The following is a 23,237-nucleotide window of genomic DNA, read 5'->3' on the forward strand; positions in this document are numbered from 1 at the left end:
TAATCTCGATTGCATAATTGTTACACACTGTTGGTTTTTTCATTGTATCTTCCTGGTTTTTAGCTCGATTTCTTTCAAACCACAAAAGGTTTTAGGTTCAATAGTTAACCTATTCACCCACCGATATTCAGCTTCTTCCTCTAAGCGGTTTACCCTGTAGGCGTGACAACATATTGGTGTTATTTTTCGTGAATAATCGCTAATAACTCTTTGCCTGTTTGACATATTCCAGCCAAAGTTGATACAGAGATGTGCCTTTATACCCCCCTTCTGTGTGCCAACTTTCAAGGCAATCGGATATTGCGTTCGCGTTTTATAGTGGTTTTTGTAAGTGTGCGAAAAGAGGAAGAAAAATAAGAAGAAAAACAAAGAAAACAAAAAACAAAGAAACTAAGCCAATTTTTGAAGTTGCATATCTCGGGAACGCTTGATGCGATTTCGCTCAAGTTTGGAATGTGGAGTACTGAAGTTGGAGGGAGTGTCCACAGCAAAACTTGTCTTGTTTCATGAAGGCAGCACAGAGCTACGCAGGTGCAAAAATTGCGTTTTCGTTCTTCCTGTCAATATATTCACGGGTGTTGCACGCCGGCTTCTTGGGCCGCACAACGCACTACCGTGTGTCTTGATAGAACAGTCACAAGTTACACTGTAGCTAGCTGTGCTACAGCAAAAAATAAACTACAGTAGTATTTTAAAGAATTTTATGAATGATGCATGCTATTACAGCGTAGAAAATCCCTACTTTGGCATTGAATAAAATAGTTATCATTAATGTTTCAAAGTAGGGACTTCCCATCGAGCTACAGGTGTATGCTGTAATAGCATGCATCATTCATCTCTTGTTTCACTACTTTTATTGCATAATGATACAGTCCATTTACTGCTCATGAAGGTTGCTAAATCACTTAGTCACCTGACATGCACCTACACATGTTCACGTAGTCAGCAATTTTGTATATGATAAATATTATAACACGAAAGGCACACTAGAGTACTTGATAATACTGTAATAGTCCTCTTTTCCATATTCTGCAAATATTTCTGGACAAATAGTTGTAGCTCTAGCCGTTACTCTGGTTAGCGGTTGAATAATTATTTTTTGTGGGAGCTGTAAGGACTTCAGGAAGAAACCGCTCTGCTGTTCTGCATTGCTCTTTTACCCCACATTCATGCCCTGGCTATGAAGATACACACTTTAAACCATAGTCTAATTAAGTTAGACAATGCGACCAGTGGGAACTAAGTGATTTAGTAACCCCTCGGGCCCTTAGTAACACCTTCACTGCACTCGGGATGCTACAGCCTAGGGCCATTGGGGTTACTAAATTCCTTGGTTCCTTTGGTATTCGTATCTAACTATTGTTTATTCTAGCTGACTACCAGTCGTTCATTGAACAAAATCATTGTTATAACATGACAAAGTAGAGATTTTCCCACCAAGCTTTGCTGTAGTACCATCATTCATCTCTTGTTCTACTACTTTTTATTGCTTGGATGTCTACTTCATTTTAAAATTAATATGCTAGTGTATACTAACAATATTGCATCATTTGTTCACCACATTAGCCTTCTAAAATTTGCAGACAGTGCTAAGTGTTTTTAAACACATTATCACTGAACTAGATTAGTCTCCCTTACAAAAAGAGATTACTGCTTTGGTTACCTGGTCTGATTACACTATTATGAAAAGGGAACTGTATACCTATCTTTCAAATATAAGGACTGCCACTTCATACAGTGCGTTTGGCAGTGTTGTCTCTCGTCTTCTGGCTAAGAGTTCAAACATTGTCATGCAAAGTCTTGCAGCTTGTTTTTAAAGAAAAAATATCAGAACCTCTCCCTTAAAAACAATTAAGCCATCCATGTGTAGGTGCAAGGATGATTTTCAATATGCATTTGACTAATATGTTTTGCATCATACCATTACTGTATAGGCAGAAAGTTTGACAGAAAATTTAATTTTGCAGTTGGCAAATTTTCACTGAAATCATTAAATTTAATTCCGTAAAGAGATCAAAAGCACAGAGAAATCCAAGGGAAGACCTTTAAACCTATACAGCTTATTCTGACAAATATCTAACTTTAGAAGATACACTAGCTACTGAGCATGGTCCCACAGCTACAGCCAGACATTTTAGGATTTTTGCTGGCCAGGGGCACCTGCAAGGTGTTCTACAGTACTGTCCAAATGCAACGTTGCGAACCGCAAATGCACATGACAAATTTTTTTTTGCTTGCAAAAGGGGCATGGCAGCCATTTTGTTTGGGAGTCTTCATCTCTCAACTGGAAGGATAAAGACTTGCAAGCAATATGGCTGCCACACCTCTTTTTTGAGCAAGTTTTTAATCACGCACAATTAATGATCATGACGTTGCATTTGCGCAGTAACCATAAGTGAATCTCCTAGTGATGCATCCCAGATAGCTACTGAGCTACATTTGTACTCGTGGTAACCTCAACCTTGGATACAGCTACACCTGTATGATATTCGCTCGAAGCTATCACTCGAGTTGCTATGACTGTTGCTTGGGATTTCGTGACACCATGTGAATTTCTCAAATGATAGGTTCAGATAGTGTTACTTTTTCACTGCTAGAAGTTGCTTCAGCCCAACAGGTGCCTTTTGGCATACCACAGTATGTACAATGTACATACCATGGACTACTTTTTGCATCTCATTTCTTTTCTTTTGCTGACAAGTCAATTCGCAGTAGTGCATTATCACTTTTACTGTATCACTCACATTTATTATAAAGACATGTCCACTCTTTAATTTGCAGTGACTAAATTTCTTGCAGAGGTGCTTCTTTTACTGTTCTTCATTTGCAGTACTGGGTAACAGGCTGAACATAATAGAAAATGGAGGATAATGGCCACTTAACGTTTAGTAATTGGTATCTAAACCAAAACAGCCAAGCTGTAAAAAAAGAGTGCAGCCCCCAAAAAGGCCAGGGTGAAAAATGATGTGAAATCCAAGGTGGCGGCCAAGAAATGGCTGTGATGGTAGGTTAATGGCAAAAAATTTAATAACGACAATTCAGCTGAATTTGCATTGCCTCTTCCACGTTTCACTAGGATTCGGCACCAAATTCACCTGAAATGTTGTTATTAAATTTTTTGCCATTAACCTACCATCACAGCCATTTCTTTGCCGCCACCTTGGATTTCACATCTTTTTTCACCCTGGCCTTTTTGGGGGCCACACTCTTTTTTACAGCTTGGCTGTTTTGGTTTAGATATCATTTCTTTTTGTATTGCAAGCCACAAAGAGGGCCATCAACTGGCTTTGGGGCTTCTTTTTAACTTGTTTTTTTTTCTTCACTGCAGGAATTGTGGAACAAAAGCCAGAAGCAATTATGTGTATACCTTTTTGTCTGATTAAATATTTCTATATTTTACACTGAATAATATCACATATGTACTAAGGTGATTTCTTACATAACTGAACCGTAGCTGAAACTCTCATTGTTTGTATATTTGAACTCTTTTCAGGGCGACTTGTTTCAGGCTGAACTCTCTACATGGTGATTTGTTTCTAGCACATATTTCTACAAGGCGATTTGTTTGTAGCTGATCTCTCTATAGGGTAACTTGTTTCCAGCTGATCCTTCTACAGGGTGATTTGTTTGTAGCTGATCTCTCTACAGGGTGACTTGTTTCTAGCTGAACTCTCTACTGGGTGATTGAACTCTCTACAGGGTGCTTTCTTAGTAGCTGAACTCTCTACAAGTTAACTTCTTCCAGCTGATCTCTCTACAGGTCTAGCTGATCTCTCTACAGGATGACTTGTTTCTAGCTGATCTCTCTACAGGGTGATCTGTTCATAGCTTAACTCTCTACAGGGTGATTTGTTTGCAGCTGAACTCTCTACATGGTGTTTTGTTGTAGCTGAACTCTTTACAAGGTAACTTCTTCTAGCTGACCTCTCTACAGGGTGACTTGTTTCTAGCTGAACTTTCTGGGGTGATCTGTTTGTAGCTGAACTCTATACAGGGTAATTTGTTTGCAGCTGAATTCCCTACAGAGTGGTAGCTGAACCCTCTACAAGATGACGTCTTCTAGCTGACCTCTCTACATGGTGACTTGTTTCTAGCTGCATGATCTCTCTACTGGGTAACATGTTTGTACATGTAGCTGAACTCTCTACAAGATTATCCTTCTAGCTGATCTCTCTACAGGATGACTTGTTTCTAGCTGAACTCCCTACAGGGTGATTTGTTTGCAGCTAAACTCTCTACATGGTCGTTTCTTGGTGGCTGAACTCTCTACAAGGTAACTACTTCTAACTAATCTCTCTACAGGGTGACTTGTTTCTAGTTGAACTCTCTACAGGGTGATTTATTTGCACCTGATCTCTCTACATGGTGGTTTCTTTGTAGCTGAACTCTCTTCAAGGTGATTTGTTTGCAGCTGAACTCTTTGCATGATGGTTTCTTTGTAGCAGAACTCTCTACAAGGTAACTTCTTCTAGCTGATCTCTCTACAAGGTGACTTGTTTCTAACTGATCTCTCTATAGGGTGACTTTTTCTAGCTGAAATCTCTGCAGGGTGATTTAGCTGAACTCTCTACATGGTGGTTTCTTTGCAGCTGAACTCTCTACAAGGTGTTGTGTTTGCAGCTGAACTCTCTACATGACAGTTTCTTTGCAGCTGAACTCTCTACAAGGTAATTTCTTCTAGCTGATCTCTCTACAGGGTGACTTGCTTCTATCTGATCTCTCTACATGGTGATTTGTTTGTAGCTGGACTCTCTACATGGTGGTTTCTTGTAGCAGAACTCTCTACAAGGTAACCTCTTCTAGCTGATCTCTCTACAGGGTGACTTGCTTCTATCTGATCTCTCTACATGGTGATTTGTTTGTAGCTAGACTCTCTACATGGTGGTTTCTTTGTAGCTGAACTCTCTACAAGGTAACCTCTTATAGCTAATCTACAGGGTGACTTGTTTCCAGCTGAACTCTCTACAGGGTGATCTGTTCATAGCTGAACTCTCTACTTGTGATTTGTTTGCAGCTGAACTCTATACTTGGTGGCTTCTTTGTAGCTGAACTCACAACAAGGCACTTTCTTCTAGCTCATCTCTCTAAAGGGTGATTTTTTTTGTAGCTGAACTATCTGCAGGGTGATTTGTTTGTACCTGAACTCTCTACAAGGTGATGTCTTCTAGCTGATATCTCTACAGCATGACTTGTTTCTAGCTGATTTCTCTACAGGGTGACATGTTTCTAGCTGAACTCTCTACAGTGTAATCTGTTAAGTTTGTAGCTGAGCTCTCTGTTGTTTCTAGCTTATCTCTCTATGGAGTTATAACTTGTTTGTATAGCTGAACTCTTTACAGGGTGGTTTTTTGATTGGTTGCTGAACTCTCTACGTGGTGACTTGTTTGTACTGTAGAATGACTTGTTTGTAGCTGAACTCTCTACACAGTAACTTACTTGTAACTGAACATAGTATGAAGTAACTTGTTTGTAGCTGCAGAGCAACTTGTTGTAGCTGAACACTCTACAGGGTGACTTGTTTATAGCTGAACTCTGTTCTGAGTGATATATTTGTAGCTAACTCTCTACGGGGTGACTTGTTGTAGCTGAATTATTTCTAAGATTAACTGTTTGTATCTAAACTCCCTACAGAATAATATGCAATGTAGTATAATTCTATTACCGTACGCAAGGAAATTTTGACGTCAAAAAATTTGACGAATCGGCTTAATTCGTCAAATTTAAATTCTTCAAATGTTTATAAGCGCCCTTAAAAGTACAGGTTTTGCCTACAATTTCTTGATTTTCGTCAACATTTTATTCATCAAATCTGCTGAAGTCTGAATTCGTCAAAGTTTTTTGACGTCAAAATTTCCTTGCATACGGTATGGAGTAAATTATAAACGTAGCTGAATGCTATATTAGGGTGACTGTTCTATTAGAGTATCTCGATCTCGCATATGCTATACGTAGTTGGCTTTCGAATCATAACTCAATGGTTTGCAATCCAATTCTTCTGTACTACTGCAAGGACTTTCTATGATGATTATTCCAGCTACACACCGATTTTCAGCTCATTACTCTAAGCGGTTTGCCTGGTAGGCATGAAAACTAATAGTTTTTTATTCATAAAATCGATCGCGTAATTGTGACACAGGCTGGATTTTGTGTCATATCTCCATGGCCTTTAGCTGGATTCCTTGCAAACCACAAAAAGGCACTCCTACGATAGTTACTCCATCTACATAGCAATTTTCAGCTCATTCCTTCAAGCGGTTCACACTGTGGGCATGACAGACCTTCGACCTTATTTTACGCAAATAATCGGTCATAACTCCGTGAATGTTCTTCGGATTCCTACCAAATGTGGTACTGAAATCCGCTGTAATGAGCCCTTTTAAGTGTGCCAAATTTCAGCCCGATTGGAGCACACATTTGTGTTTTATGGCGAATTTTGCAAAGTGTGCAAAAAGAAGTAGAAGTAGAGATTTCCAACTAAATTAAATAATTAGCATTCCATGCATTCATTAGTATGACAAATATTGTGCTATTTTTCAGGGTCATTTTAGTGCAAACCCCACCTCAATTGGTGGTTCCTATCAAAAGATATAAGCAAAAGAAGTTGACAGTGTGATGATTTTTGTGTACAGTATTTTCAATGCTTTTTACATGTATTGCATGGCACCAAACACAATATTCAAAGTATCATAATCTAGATAGGAAACTAATAATGACATGAAATTTTCACCATATAACTATTTTATGGAGAACAGCATATGAGCTAGGTAAAAACCTCTCAAGTATGACCACTTCTTTGTAGACTGACCACTCAGAATATTACATGAATACAGCAAGTGACTCACAAATAAAATTGTGTGTATTGTGTAATACTAAGTATACACAAGTACCTAATGCATTTTCAAGGATAACTAACTAGAAAAATCAGTAATATTATATAACATGATAAGTAATGGCATCACAAGTCACAATTAACAAATACTTCAGAAACATGATGATCAGATAACAAAATGTAAGACAAATATTTTTATTAAAATAGGTTTGTTTGGACACTGTTCAGCTTTGTTTGTCACATTGTAAGCACTACGTATAATAATTATTATATGACACAATGACATCACTATACTACAAAGAGAAATTATAAACAGTTTCTGACCAAAATAGTTTATAAACAGTTTTTGATCCATTTTATAGTATCACTGAAGCTACTATAAAATGGATCAAAATAGCAGTAAGTACACCAAAATATACCATCAGGTACAGGGGTAAGTGTGAAGCCATGTAAGGTTGGTATCACATGCCAGTCTCCACTTTTGAAAAGATTATGGTCAACCTTGAACCTTATATTGTAATTCCGCGCAAGACAACAAAGTGCTCACCTTCAAACTATACTTGCATCGATGCAGAGGGATGCCTTGAAGCCCAGGGTGATTGTAATGCTGAATTCTGAGCAGTGTTAGATGGCGATTTACCTTTACAAGGGCTATATTTTCGTCGTAATCCAACGTCAATCATCCTCCAATAAAAAAAACACGATGAAATCGAAATCAGCATATACGGTTTGCCCAGGAACACTTTCTTCGTCCTCATCTGCCACAGATTCACGTGGAAACTTTGGCTATCACCGGTGCCGTATTCTTCCAATTAGAATTACATACGCAATTATTTGTATGGATTCCTATGGGGACTTTTATTTCTCAAACTTTGATTTGACATATTTCAATAAATACCGCATGGATTTTAATCCAGTAAAGTGTATTACGAAGTACGAAGCACTGACTACCATTAACTGGAACAGCAGCTTTTGAAACATTTATTGAAGGTGTGTAATTTAAGTAGCAAAAATATGTGTGAAAAATAGATTGGTTGGAAATCGCTAGAAGAAAAAAACGAAGAAAGAAAACAAAACGTTCATATCTCGGAGATGGCTTGGGTGATTTTCTTCAAATTTTGTATGTAGACTCCCCTACCGCACGGGCACTTCTGCAGGAAATTTAATTGCAATCAGATAAGGGATCACGGAGCTACAAAGGTGTGAAAATCACGTTTACTTTCTTCCTGTTAATATACTAACGGTGTGGCGCGCCAGCTTCTTGGGCCGCATGACACACTACTGTGTGTCTTGATATAGTTGAGGCAAATATTCAGACTCATAATTAATCTTATGAGAAGTCTAGTACCTTTCTTTCTTTTGATGCAGTATGTATGTGTTCACCAGTCATAATTATGTTACAAAGCAAGAGTAAACAAACAAAAGAAAAACAGTGGAATTTTATGGGGATCATAGAATAAAAAGTAGTGAAACAAGGGAGTTCACCTAAACCTACAAATATACTTGTGGCAATTTTACACAGCATAATTCATACAAGTTTAAGGAAAAATTAGAAATTTTAAGTTCGATTAGGGATCATAGAAAAAAAAGTAGGGAAACAAGGAGGTCGCCTACACCTGCAGATATGCTAGTGAACATTTAATCCCTAATTCAGTCTTGGTCTTGGGTATAGACTGGATTGGAGATTAAAAGTTCGCTAGTATATCTGCAGGTGTAGGTGACCTCCCTTGTTTCTCTACTTTTTTTTTTTTTATGATCCCTAGTTGAACTTAAAATTTCTAATTTTTCCTTAAACTTGTTTGTTTACTTTTTTTGAAACATTATTATGACTGGTGAACCCATGCACATCGAATCAAAAGAAAGGATGGTGCCAGAATTAATGTTGTCGTCTGAACACGCGTCCCAGCTATCAAAAGCTGCTTCGAAAGTGCAGTGGCCATTACACTTCGCTTTTACAGCACTACAGACAAAAAACAGTGGATGAAGTGCCTCTGCAATAATCCAGTCACCACAAAAATACGATTCGTGCACCCCCAACTATCAATTACTGCCTCTAAAGTGCAGTGGCCATAACGCTTTGCTTTCAGCTATGTTCAGCGCGTTACACAGCATTACAAATGAAGAACAGTGTTAGAATCATCTCTGCAATCAGTCCAGTCACCATGGAAAATATAGATGATTCCCATTTACAAAACATACTTTAGGGAAGCCATGCATCTCGCTACCTCAAATCGACACCTTGGGCTGTCAGCAAAAAGAAATGTGACACAAAGAAGGGCAAAAGTAAGTCCATGATGCATGCATTGTACATACTGCGGTATGCCAAAAGGCACGTCTTGCGACAAAGCAACATCGAACAGTGAAAAAATCAAGCCCATAACCTTAGCCATTATCAAGTTACACTTGCCTGAAGGCATCAGGCAGGCAGTCAGTCAGTAGAAAATCCCATTGAATAAATTTTTTTTAATTTTGTAACAATGTATTGGAAACCTTTAGGATTGTACTGAAGGCACTTTTGTACCTAACCAATACTACCAAGGTGCCAGGATGGAGTTGTGAAGCTGGTTTTTGGGTGAATTTTTTGGCTAGGAAAACCCTAATCTCTGTGATCTCTAATATATAGTACTACTGTACTGTATGATACAAATACTTCCTATATTTATTCTGTCACTGTTTTGGTGTTGAACTAATTTTACCTATGCTCAAACAAAATCAGACCACAAGCTCCAATACTGAATAGCATTGGAGTAATTTATAGGTTTGTGGTCCATTTTCTCTCAATAGAGGGACTTGTTTTAATTAGTTGTTTCAATACTGACTAAACATGGAGTTCGTATAGGTAGTATTGGAACACTATTCTTGTTGTGTTATTTGTACCACTATAAACTATGCTTTTTGAAAATTGCTTTGTTCTTTTAATAACGCAATGGTATGTTACACCAGCTTCTTTGGCCACACAACACTACCAAATATGTGTCTTGGCTCTGTTTAAACACTGATACCTGGCTGAATGAAAACCAGGTTGTTTACTCACATTTCTACATGTAAATTCCGCTTCTCTGTTATCTATGGTAACAAAAGAGTGGACAGCCAAAATTTCAGCCTTTAATGATGAATAATCTTGAGAGTTATTTTATTGATTATACTGTAACTCACAAGGTGAAGACAGGACTTTTGCTCAACATGAACTGGCAAACTTAATGAATCCATCAAGGTATAGTGCTTTCCTTGTACTCCTTCACGTGGACAAAGAAGGTCATTCCAACAAAGAAATGATGACTGTAAACTTTATTTCCACTGCATCATAAATAGGCACCCATAACTTGTATATCTTTTGCTGTACAAACATGGAATAAAGATTTTACTCTCCATGAACAGGAAAATCTGATGGTGTATAGGTTTTATATTGTCTTAGTGTATACTGAAATAACTGAATCAATTAAAATTTGCCCACATTTATGTGTAGCTTTTATATTTTACCCAGTGTATTTATTTTTTTATAGCAAATAGAATTTAACAAAAACAGCTAGTTTTCATTCAGCTGATCACATTTAGTGATTGGTATAGCATCAAGAGGCTTTTAGCAATGACTGAATACATCAAACTATCATAACCTCGAAGAATGAAATGTGAATCTTTCTTTGTGGACTCTTCATCCTTGTCTAAATTACCAGTTAATATTACAGTAGGATATTGAATATCTGAATCTCAATTCTTAATCACTAGAAGTGAACAACCATGTGTGTTATATTAGAGTAATTGAGCAAACACAGTAAAGACCCTCCTGTAATTATACTACATTGTTGTGTTTTCTGCAGGTTATTTCTCTGCCTGTAATAATATTTTGTTACTACTTTCCAGGCCAACACATTTCAAGCTCTACTTGTTACTGATGGAAGACACTCATTTGTTGTTTTCAATTACCTTGATGATGGTATCAGCTGGACTCGTGGAGATGCTAGTCAAGTAGATGCTCAAGTTGGATTTAATTTTGGGGGAGAGGACCCAGAATCATATGTGTTTCCTACCTCGAGGACTGCAGCTATTGCTGATATTGAAGAAGACCATAGATTTAACACTGGTAGTCCTGGTCAATATGTGTATCGAGTTGATAGTGCAACAATAAAGAATATCACTACAAATGGATCTGGATGTGATGAACTTCCTAGTAAGTGTACTATGTATACATATACTTCATCATACAGTAGTACTATACAATGGGCCATAAAGGTTTGCACCTTTCCACAATTAATATTGACAAGAAACCACTTACTTACTTACTTACTTTGCACCACAGGACTATTTTATAAACACAGTTTTACATATTTGTTGACATAAAGTCACATAGTATTTATTATGTCAGAAATTTTATTACTTCTCCAATTTAATCAAATTCTCAAGATATAATGGTTGGCACTTATCGAGATATAGGTTTTACTATTATCGGACAGCTATAATTTGAAATCTGTTGCATTAAGTTTAAACTTTAACCTACTAGATGATGCACAACGTACTTATATGTACAATGGAGTTAACAGGAAAGTGTTTGATTCATTGGCTATACCTGTGACAAAAGCCAAATAAAACATTTACTTCTGCAATCAAAAAAGTTACTGATGGTGTTGATGAGAATGTGACAAAGTTTTTCTCAGAGTGACTTGACATTTAGGTTTGTAGTAGATCAAAGTCCCATGTCACTCATACTACATCCTATGTTGGCTATGCACTTGAAACCCTTAATATGATGGCCCGAAACAAACTGGACCAAACATACCATCATATGTGACCCACTGAACTAAAACTGGCTGTTTTCCTTGAATTCCATTTTATTGCTTCTCTGTTATCTTCTAGATGAATAAAAATTTGAAAATTTTGGTAGGGTGAATAGGGATGGCTTAAAAAGCCATGAAACAAGAAGGGATCGTTGGGGTGGTAATGTAAACCACAAATCCCTATTTTGACTCTCTGCAATAAATCTTCAATTACACAAGTACACAGAAAAATTTGGAATTTTCTACTAGAGTAGGGACCATAGCACATCAAATAAAAAGTACTGAAACACACTGGAGTAGTGCACGATATTAAATCACAGTAAAACAATAAGAAGTGTTATGTACCAGCTTTCTCACAAGCCAATAAAATGTGGTGTGATGCAGAAATATCTGTTTAAGACTTTATTGGAGTATACATAAAAATGTTTGTGGGTGCCTAATTATCTGGATTGCACAATAGAAACTTAAGTTATGTACCACCACAGGCAGAACATATCAATGAACATAGGAGGTGGAAGGGTACTACAGTTGGGGGTGCCCAAGATTTATAGTGGTAGTAGTAGCACACCAAGCATTCTAATTCTAGGAGGATCTGGGGGTATGCCCCCCAGGAATATTTTGAAAATTAGGTGTCAGGAGATTAAATTTGGAGGCATTTTCGGTGGCTTTAGCTGTTAATCGAATACTAGTACTTTTTAATAATACATGCATGACTGTTGTATTAGGGTGACTGCTCTATTGGAATGACTGCTCTATTAGAGTATTTTGATCGTGATTGACAAGTTTGTGGAAGTTCACATAACGACTATTGCATAATACAGCTTTGAGTCCCCAGCACCCCCTCTTCCGCCACCTATGATGAATACATGCACATGTTGTTGTAGGGTAGGTAAATGTACACTTTTGTTTGCTTAAAACTATAATGCAAATATCGGACCAACTATCGGTTATCGGCTTCTTTTGGTGGTAGTTGGATATTGGCACACCTCTATATTAGAGTATCTCAAGTCAGCAGCCAGGGGTATGCCACTATTATATTTTTGTTGTGCTAGTATTATGAATACAGCTAGGTCAATAATAATGGGGTGTGTCATTGTGATAGATTGTTAAAGAGATGTGGGCTCAGCCAGTGCTTGATCGTTATTAATCAACCAAGATCGCACTGATTAATTAACAGGCATGGCATTGAATCTATTGTGAAATTACATGTATCTACCGAGCCAAGATTACATAATAAAAAAGGGAGGGAGAGTGTCTAACTAGGACACTTTCAGCCAAAATCACTGCGAAGTAGCTTTACCTTACTCAACACCTATCAGCAGCACTCAACACCTATCAACAGATCTCTATCATCAGTAAAAGTGTTAATTTGTTCAAAGATCATTGTCTATTCAATAATAAACAGTGATTTTGTACAGACTGCATTGGCAGTTAGACACTCTCCCTCCCTATTTTTATTATGTGCTCTTGACTAAGCATAAGTATATAAATAAGTTCGCAGTGTCTAACCATGCTGCTCAAGGAATTTTTTGATAGGGAAAATTAATGCCTCAATATGACTTCATTACAACAAAAAAGAAGACAATGATCCTGATTGAAGATAAAAGGAAAGACAAGGCGCAGAGGTCACAAACTCGTTGGAACCTCAAAAGGCACATCCTACTAGTGAGTTTGTTGTTGTAGCGTAAAATGGTGGAAGGACTGCCACTTCATACAGCATGTTCAGCACAGTTATCTCTCCCTTCTGACTAATTATATATACATTGTCATACAAAGTCTTGCAGCTTGTTTAAAAAAAAAAAAAAATCAGAACCTCTCCCCTAAAAACAATTAAATCATCCATGTATAGGCGCTAGAATGATTTTTTGATATTTCTTTGACTAATATGTTTTTCATACGGTACTGCCCAAGCACAACGTCGCACGTGCAATTTTGCTCAAGATTTAAGAAATCGCTAATTAATGTGCGTGGCAACTGTTTCGCTCATGATTCTTGTGAGCAAAACAGCTGCCACGCTGTCTCACAGCGAAACCGTTGCCATGCCCCTTAATTAGCGATTTTTAAAATCTCGAGCAAAATTGCACATGCAAGCAAGTGCAACATTGCGCTTGGGCAGTACCATATCATTACTGTACAAGTACACAAAAACATTTGGAATTTTCAACTAGAGTAGGGACCATACATAGCACATCAATAAAAAGTACTGAAACAAGCTGGATTAGTGCATGATATTAAATCACAGTACAACAACAAGAAGTGTTATATCCATACTGTGTTGTGCTATGGTCCCTACTCTAGTTGAAAATTCCAATTTTTTTGCTGTTAACTTTTTTGTGTGAATAATATTATTGTGACTGGTGAACCCACGCATACTGCAAAAGAAATGGCACCACATGTCCCAGCGCTAAACCAAAACAGCCAAGCTGTAAAAAAAAAGTGCAGCCCCCAAAAAGGCCCAAATTCACCTGAATTGTCGTAATTAAAATTTTTGCCGTTAACTCACCATCACAGCCATTTCTTGGCCACCACCTTGGATTTCACATCATTTTTCACCTTGGCCTTTTTGTGGGCCGCACTCTTTTTTTACAGTTTGGCTGTTTTGGTTTAAATATTGCTTCTTTTGTATTGCAAGCCACAAAGCTGGCCATATGGCTTTGATGCTTCCTTTCAACTTGTTTTTTTCTTTACTGCAGGAATTGTGGAACACAGGAAGTAATTGTGTGTATAGCTTTTGTCTGATGAAATGTTTGTATATTTAACATTGAATGATAATTATCACATACTGTAATTAATAAGGTGACTTCTTACATAACTGAACTGTGGCTGAAACTATCATTGTTTGTAGCTGAACCCTTTTCATGGTGATTTGTTTCTAGCTGAACTCTCTACAGGATGATTTGTTTGCAGCTGAACTCTCTACATGGTGGTTTCTTTGTAGCTGAACTCTCTACAAGGTGACTTGTTCTAGCTGAACTCTCTACAGGGTGATTTGTTTGCAACTGAACTCTCTACAATATGGTTTGTTTCTAGCTGATCTCTCTACAGGGTGACTTGTTTCTAGCTGATCTCTCTACAGGGTGACTTGTTTCTAGCTGATCTCTCTACACGATGATTTGTTTCTAGCTGAACTCTCTATAGGGTTATCTGTTTGTAATTGAACTCTCTACAGGATGGTTTCTTTGTAGCTGATCTCTCTACAGGATGGTTTCTTTGTAGCTGATCTCTCTACAGGGTGACTTGTTTCTAGCTGATCTCTGGATGACTTGTTTCTAGCTGATCTGTCTACACGGTGACTTGTTTCTAGCTGAACACTTTATAGGGTTATCTGTTTGTAATTGAACTCTCTACAGGATGGTTTCTTTGTAACTGATCTCTATGGGGTGACTTGTTTCTAGCTGATCTCTCTACAGGGTTAACTTATTTCTGGGTGAACTCTCTACGTGGTGGTTTCTTTGTAGCTGAACTCTCTACAAGGTGATTTCTTCTAGCTGATCTCTCTACAGCAGGGCCGTCCACAGGAGGGGGAGGGGACTGGGGCCTTTTTCCCTGGGCCCCAGCCTGAAAGGGGCCCCAGGAAGCCCCACGAAGGGCCCCTTGATACCTGTTTAAAAGATCAATATACTCTAATAGAGCAGTCAGATCTAGATACTCTAATAGAGCAGTGAAGTATTCTTCAGAGGAGCAGTGTAACAAGCTTATAAATAAGGAGATATGGTTCGTGAGGGGTAGCTATTGTCATTGTCAGCATGTAATGACCTTTTTTTTTGGTCTTCAACTTACAGCCTGGGTGAAGTTGTGATTCAGAATGGAAACCTCCTTACCCCTGGGGCCCCACTTTAACTCTTTGCCCTGGGACCCTGAATTTCTCTGGGCGGCCCTGCTCTACAGGGTGATCTGGTCGTCTCTACAGGGTGATTTGTTTGTAGCTGAACTCTTTATATGATGGTTTCTTTGTAGCTGAACTCTCTACAAGGTAACTTCTTTTAGCTGATCTCTCTACAGGGTGACTTGTATGTAGCTGAACTATCTGATAGCAGGGTGATTTGTTTGTAGTTGAACCTCTACGAGGTGATTCTTCTAGCTGATCTCTCTACAGGATGACTTTTTCTAGCTGAACTGTGATCTGTTCATAGCTAAACTCTCTACAGGGTGATTTGTTTGCAGCTGAACTCTCTACATGGTGGTTTCTTTGTAACTGAACTCTCTATAAGGTGATGTCTTGTAGCCGATCTCTCTACTGGATGACTTGTTTCTAGCTGATCTCTCTATAGAGTTATAACTTTCTCTGTAGAGTTATAACATGTTTGTATAGCTGAACTCTTTACAGAGTGGTTTTTTGATTGGTTGCTGAACTCTCCAGCTACACGGTGACTTATTTGTACTACAGAGTGACTTGTTTGTAGCTGAACTCTCTACAGAGTAACTTACTTGTAGCTGAACATTGTATAAAGTAACTTGTTTGTAGCTGATCTACAGTAGATGAACTCTCTACTGGGTAGCTTTTTTGTAGCTGAACCCTCTATGTAGTAACTTGTTTGTAGCTGAATTCTCTAGAGTGACTTGTTGTAGCTGAACTCTCTACAGGGTGACTTGTTTATAGCTGAATTCTCTTCAGTGTGACTTATAATGTACTGAATCTCTACAGCAACATATTTGTAGCTGAACTCCAGCTACAAGGAAACCATCCTGTAGAGAGTTCAGCTACAAACAAGTTACCCTACAGTGAGATCAGTTTGAAACAAGAGATTTCAGCTACAAACAAATCACCCTGTAGAGAGTTCAGCAATGAACAGATCACCCTGTAGAGAGTTCAGCTATACAAGTACAAGGAGAAAACATCCTGACCACCTGGTAGACTCTTGTAAGCGTTCGAACGTAAATCGGATGGCTGCAGGTTCGAGGCTACCTAGGTCCAGTCATGGATTTTTCTCCTTTCTCCAACTTTTCAAACACATCTTAAGTAGCTAAAGTCTTTGAGCAGGCTGTAGGACCAGGTGTCCTACAGACCTTCAGCACTTGTGCTGTAAAGCATTGATAAATAAAAAAAATAAATAAATAAAATAAAAGTCACCCTGTAGAGAGATCAACTAGAAGAAGTCACCGTCTAGAGAGATCAGCTTCTACAGGATGACTTGCTTGTAGCTGAATTGTCTATAAGATTAATTGTTTGTAGCTGAACTCCCTACAGAATAACTTGCAATGTAATATAATTCTATAATGGCATAAGTTACAGTATAAATGTAGCTGAGTGCTCTATTAGGGTGACTGTTCTATTAGAGTATCTCGATCTCGCATTTGCTACACGTAGTTGGCTTTGGAATCATAACTCAGTGGTTTGTAATCCAATTCTTCTGTACTGCTGCAAGGACTTTCTATTATAATTATTCCAGCTACACACCGATTTTCAGCTCATTGCTCTAAGCAGTTTTCCTGGTAGGCGTGAAAACTAAGTTATTTATTCATAAAAATCGATCACGTAATTGTGACATAGGTAGGGTTTTGTGTCATATCTCGATGACCTTTAACTGGATTCCTTTCAAACCACGGAAAGGCACTCCTACGATAGTTACTCCATCTACATAGAAATTTCAGCTCATTCCTTCAAGCGGTTTACCCTATGGACGTGACAGACCTTCGACCTTATTTTACGTAAATAATCGGTCATAACTCCGTGAATGTTCATCGGATTCCTACCAAACTTGGTACTGAGATTCGCCTTAACAAGCCCTTTAAGTGTGCCAAATTTCAGCCCGATTAGAGTACGCATTCATGTTTTATGGTGGATTTTGCGAAGTGTGCAAAAGGAAGAAGAAAAAATGAAGAAAAAAACTCCCAAACTTTGGCCGATCATATCTCGGAAATGGCTGGAGCGCTTTTTTTTTCAAATTTGGAATGTGGGCTCCCCTACCTAGCTGACACTTCTGTAGCAACTTTGGTTTCAATCAGACAAGGAATCACAGAGCTACAAAGGTGTGAAAATTGCGTTTACTTTCTTCCTGTTAATATACTCACAGTGTGGCGTGCCGGCTTCTTGGGCCGCACGACACACTACCGTATGTTTTGATTATTGTTTGAAAAGTGAAGTATCCATTACGCTTCGTTGTCAGCTATGTTCAACCCATTCGTTACACAGCAGTACGAATCAAGAAATGCACCTCTACAAATCAATCAAAGTAACCACTATGAAAAATACAGATGATTTCCATTGCAAAGGGAAGCCAACACATACTACCACCAAATCAACACCTTTCACTGTTAGCAAAGATAAGTGGGACACAAAGGAGAACACTGATAAGTCCATGAACAATGTGGTGTACGTACTGTGGTAAGCCAAAAGGCACCTCTTGGGCCAAAGCGACATCAAATAGTGAAAGAATCAAGCCCGTAACCTTAGTTGTTATTGAGTTATGCTTGTCTGAAGGCATCAGTCAGTCAGTCAGTCAGTAGAAAATTCTGTTTGAGGTCGATCTGAAGACTTGCTTGGGCTTAATTTTACCTAACCAATGCTGCCTCATCGCCAGGGAACGGTGAGGCTGGTATTTGGGTGATGTTTTTTCATGGACCACACCCACTCCTTTGTGGTCCCTACTATACAGTACTATCGTACTGTATGATAAGCAGAAAGTTTGCAGGCAATTAAACAAGTACATGAATTTGTGCACTGCCTAGCCTTGCAACTGTGGTCAGGCTGTTGGGCAGTCTAGAATCCAAATTTTAGCAATTTTTAAAAATTCTATATCCAACCACCTTTAAGGGGTCATCCATAATTTTCAGCATTTTCGCAAGCATACAGAGCGTACGCTGGGGGGGAGGGGGTAAATCCAATGCGTACGCTTTTTAATAATGTTGATATTAGTAGCGCTATATAAAAATAATTCTAAATAATTTAGCATGCGCATACAATTTCAGTATCAAGATGGCGAAATGTGAGTTGCAGCTCGAGGCAAGGCAGTTTCTTCTTGAACTCGCTAGGCATCCAGATAGTGTACACAAGTCACCAACTAATCATTACCAGCATTTCGTGAACGCCTTTGTTGTGACGAACAATATGAAAATGAAGAGGGCAGATGCTGTGAAGCGCGCAAGTAGAATGGAAGGAGCGAGTTGTTTACAGCAAAGAGCACTATGTGGCAGCACTGAAAAAAGCTGTGCAACACTTGAAGTGGAGCAGGACAAGGCGTATTGATTCATTTTTCAAGGTACAATATATAAACAGGCTATAAAACCACGTAGCTAGCTATGCATTAGGTATGCAGGTAGCCATGACTAGGCCATGTTAGGTAATAGCCAGAATCGCTTTCAGTAAAAAACTGTTTTCACTGTACTAAAAGCACGTAGCTGTATAGTACTAAATGGCTAGATTGATAGGTTTAACACTATTTCATACATGCAGGATTGTAGCTTGCCAGATAGCCGGTTTAATTTATAGAAGTAGTGTTTACAAATAGGTGACTTGCACAATGTATTGAACGACAGCTACCTATAACTTGTTTTCTTTGCAGACAAGCACAGTGAATGAAGAAACTGTAGCAGTAGAAGACGACGTCAGTAGTGGTGCTGAAGCTCATGATAATGTACAAAGTGTTGTAACTCAGCAAGTTAGTACAGGTGTTTCAAGCTGTAGTACTGATGATAATTTGATGCATTATATTGAAGACAGCCAACAGATAGCCATTTCTGTGATGTGCACATTTCCGTTATGCTTTTACCAGTGAAGCTGACAAGGAGCGCTACACATGCCTGATACACAGTGGAACTAGGTCACAAGAGGAATCAGAATCTACTTCACAGTCAAAGAAGTCCAAAGTTGAGATAAAATGTCTTGTTTATGGTGAAATTTATCCCACCAAATACCAGCTTCAGAAACACCAGACTGAGCAAAATTACAAAATGGGAAGGGGAAGACCTAAAAAGAAATAAGTATATGACTGTCACACAAATTCACACATGTAAATAACTTCTTGTGTGATTGATCTGTCTGCATTTCCTACAGCAACAATAACTCTTAAAAACAATTTCATATGTGACATACACACATACATACATACATACAACAATTCATGATCGATATCAACATTTTTAATAGTATGCTTTTAGGTGGGGGGGAGGGGGTTATGGAAAAGAGTACTCTCTGTACTCTTGTGAAAATGCTGAAAATTATGGATGACCCCTAAGTGTTTTCTTGTTTTTAATGCTGTATTTGATGTGAGATGGGCTAATATTAGTATATGTAATAGGATGGATGGCTGTGGTATTCGGGATTAATAGTGCGAGCATTGTAAACGGGAAGGAGTAAAATAGTGCGAGGCGAAGCCGAGCATTATTTCCTTCCACTTTACAATGCGAGAACTATTAATCCCGAATACCACAGCCATCCGTCCTATTGCAAATTAATCCGACAACCATAGCAACTGTTGCTAGGCAACAGAAATCCAAAAATAACCACTGTAATAGACCAATCACACTTAGCAACTGTTGCCTAGCAACCATTGTTTATGGTCTCAAGATGCCATTCACCTTAGCAACGGTTACCTAGCAATCATTACTAAGCAACCATATTGTTGCTATGCCATGGGGCATCTATTACTATGGTAACACTAGATGTCAAGTCGGACATTTACTTCTAATAGGAACACACCACAATATTTTATCCAATCAAATTAGTATTACAGATTTTTGTCAAGCAACCTTGACAAAAAAGTGTAATATTTCAATATAATACGTCAAGCTGCTATTGAGAGTATTATATTGTAACACATTCAGTTGTTGGATTATTCTATAAAGGTGATTTTCGTCCTGTAAGATGTCTCTAGGATGATTTTTGAAGGCAACATTTTAGGTGGCTCGCATCATTTTATGGGCGATCCCTACTTAAACTACCATACTGTTTGATAACATTTGTGCATGACTGCTGTATTAGTATGACTGCTTTATTACAGCATCATGTCATCAGTCTTAGTATTATCACCATTGTAATGATCCCTACTATGTAGCTTGTAACTATCATAATTTTTCTCACACTTGTCTGTTAACTTTTTTTGGTACATGACTCCTATAGCACCACATTAAGCAATACTAAGCTATATATTAAAAATTATAAATTTAAAAATGAAGTAGGAATCTAAGCGATAAAAAGTAGTGAAACACAAGATGAACAATGGTAGCTATTACAGTATAGCTCAGTGGGAAATCCCTACTTTGGCATTGAACACAAAATAATTCTTATACCTGCCAAAGTAGGAATTTCCCACTGAGCTATACTGTAATAGCTACCATTGTTCATCTCTTGTTTCACTACTTTTTATTGCTTAGATTCCTACTTCATTTTTAAATTTATATACTAGTTTGTTTAGTTTTTTGATTAAGCATACAGCTAGCTATAAACATGTGACTGTTCTATTAGGGTGACTGCTGTATTAGAGTATCTCGAGTCAGCCTGCAAAGATGTGTGCTTGCCCCAAAAAGGGGTGTGGTCATTGTGTTTTCGATCAATTCATAGTATTAGACTAGAGAATCTCGAATCCAAGCTCAAATCAGCCTACCAACTTGAAGGTGTGTGGTACAAATACAGCTAACATAAAAGGGACGTGGTCATCATGGTCTCAGTTGATAGATTGATAATACGTAGAATAAAGAATGGGGCATGAACTTTGTGACCCACATATCATGGAGTACCGGTACCTCCGTACAGTAGCGTAGTCTAAGCACCTTAAGTAATTTTGTGGCATCTATTGTGCTGCTTAAAGAAAGTGTTGATATGGAAAATTAACGCCATCATATGGTTTTGTTGGATGAAGAAGAAGACAAGTAACCTGACTGAAGATAAAAGAAAAGACAAGGCGCACTCGTCAGAATCCCAAAAGGCACATCCTACTGGTGAGTTTGTTGTTGTGGTGTAAAATGATGACCGTGTGCTGCTTCATTTGGGCTCTAGGCTTACGACTGTGGTCAGTGAGTGAGTGAGTGAGTGAGGCAGTGAGACGAAATTTCGAGTTTTGACGATTTTTTAAAATTCTATATCCGGCCGCCAGTAAGCATTTTCTTGTTTTTAATGCTACATTTGATGCTAGATGAACTAATATTATTCCGTAAAAGTGATTTTCATCGGTTTTTAAAAGGCGATATTTTTGGTGGTGCGCGTCATTTCGGGGGGATTCCTACTTAAAAATACCGTACTGTTTGATAATTGTAAAGAGTGACCTTTAACGTACAGTAGCTTAACTCTCTACAGAGTCACTTGTTTGTAGTGTAGCTAACTCTCTACAGGATGAGTTTTAATAGTAGCCAAATGCTCTAATAGAGTGACTGCAATTTTAGAGTATCTTGATCACCCAATAACCGGTTACATGTAGTTGGTTTTCTCAATGGTTTTTCATCTGATTTCTTCTAAGCCATTGAAAGGCTCTTCTACAATGATTTATCTAGTTATATTACTATTTCTAGCTCATTTCTTTTAGCACTTTCTGGTTGTTGTTTTTTTAAATTTATGAAACGAGATCACTTGCCTTTTACACGTGGTTGGCATTTTATAACTCTGTGGCCATCATTGCAATTTCATTTAAGACCACAAATGGTTTGCACTACAATAGTTACTTCATGTACAGACCAATTTTCAAATTACTTCAAGCAGTTTTACCTTGAAGGCATGACAGCAAATTGCTTTTACACTTTTAAAAAATTGTGCATAACTCCCTTGTTCTTTACCTGATCTGTACGAAAATTGAACTGTAAATGTGCTGCATTATACTCTTACTGACCTTCAAATTTGAAGTACATTGACCAACCAGACATGTGAGTGTATTGTCATTTTTTCTGAAGTTGAAAAGAAAGGGAAGAATAAGAAAAATATGGATAATATAAAATGAACTTTGAAAGTGCATAACTATATCAGTAATAGCTTGGCAGATTGGACTCAAATTTGGAATAGAAGGTGCCCTACCCCAAGGGAGTGTCACAGCAAAAGTGGTGCTTTCTTGGTTCTTGTGAAATACACACTTGTTGTATGCTTACTTGGCTGCACAACACACTGTCATGTGTCTTGATAAATTTGTAGATACCCCCGTATTTGTGTGCACAGCCAAAAGCCAGTATATGTAAACATTGGGTGATTTTTCTCAAATTATTATGTGCATTGCAGACTTTACAGCTGAAGTTGCCTTGTTAATCTTATGTGGTATAGAAGTTGCTATATATATTGTAAGTGTTGCATAATTGTAGTTTACCACCTACACAGTACTATTGGACCCTGATACCCCATCAATCATCAATGGTGGAGTAATGACATTGAGTGGACCAAGTTTTAACAAAAGTACTGAACATGATGATGTCGTGTGTGTGTTTTATGATGAAGATGGTGATGTGACTGAGTTTACTAAGATGATGAGTGGAGCAACACAACGCATAACTACATCTATTAAAGGCATCATAGTAAATTGTAAAGCTATTTGTCCAATGCCTTTGTTTAGGAAACTAGGTCAACACAGGTTAAACGTTACAGTAAAAAACAGAAGTTTTTTTGGTGAATTTGAAGTAGGTAAGTCAAGTGTAAAGGTTTTATTTTTGTTTCCCTGATGTGAAAGGTCTCAATTCTATCTAATCCAAAACAACCAAGCTGCAAAAAAAGAGTGCAGCCCTGA

General features: G+C 38.0%; 1 protein-coding gene across 1 annotated transcript in view; it reads left to right on the forward strand.

Moving 5' to 3' along the window:
- Positions 1–23,237, forward strand: part of LOC136246794 (protein mesh-like) — a 121,177-nt gene that overhangs the window by 6,243 nt on the left and 91,697 nt on the right. Inside the window, exons 3-4 of the mRNA XM_066038352.1 lie at positions 10,691–10,997; positions 22,835–23,134. Coding sequence (XP_065894424.1) covers positions 10,691–10,997; positions 22,835–23,134 — 607 coding nt within the window. The remainder of the gene's footprint in view (positions 1–10,690; positions 10,998–22,834; positions 23,135–23,237) is intronic.

Source organism: Dysidea avara, chromosome 2, assembly GCF_963678975.1.
Source record: "Dysidea avara chromosome 2, odDysAvar1.4, whole genome shotgun sequence".
In the NCBI taxonomy this organism is placed as follows: domain Eukaryota; kingdom Metazoa; phylum Porifera; class Demospongiae; order Dictyoceratida; family Dysideidae; genus Dysidea; species Dysidea avara.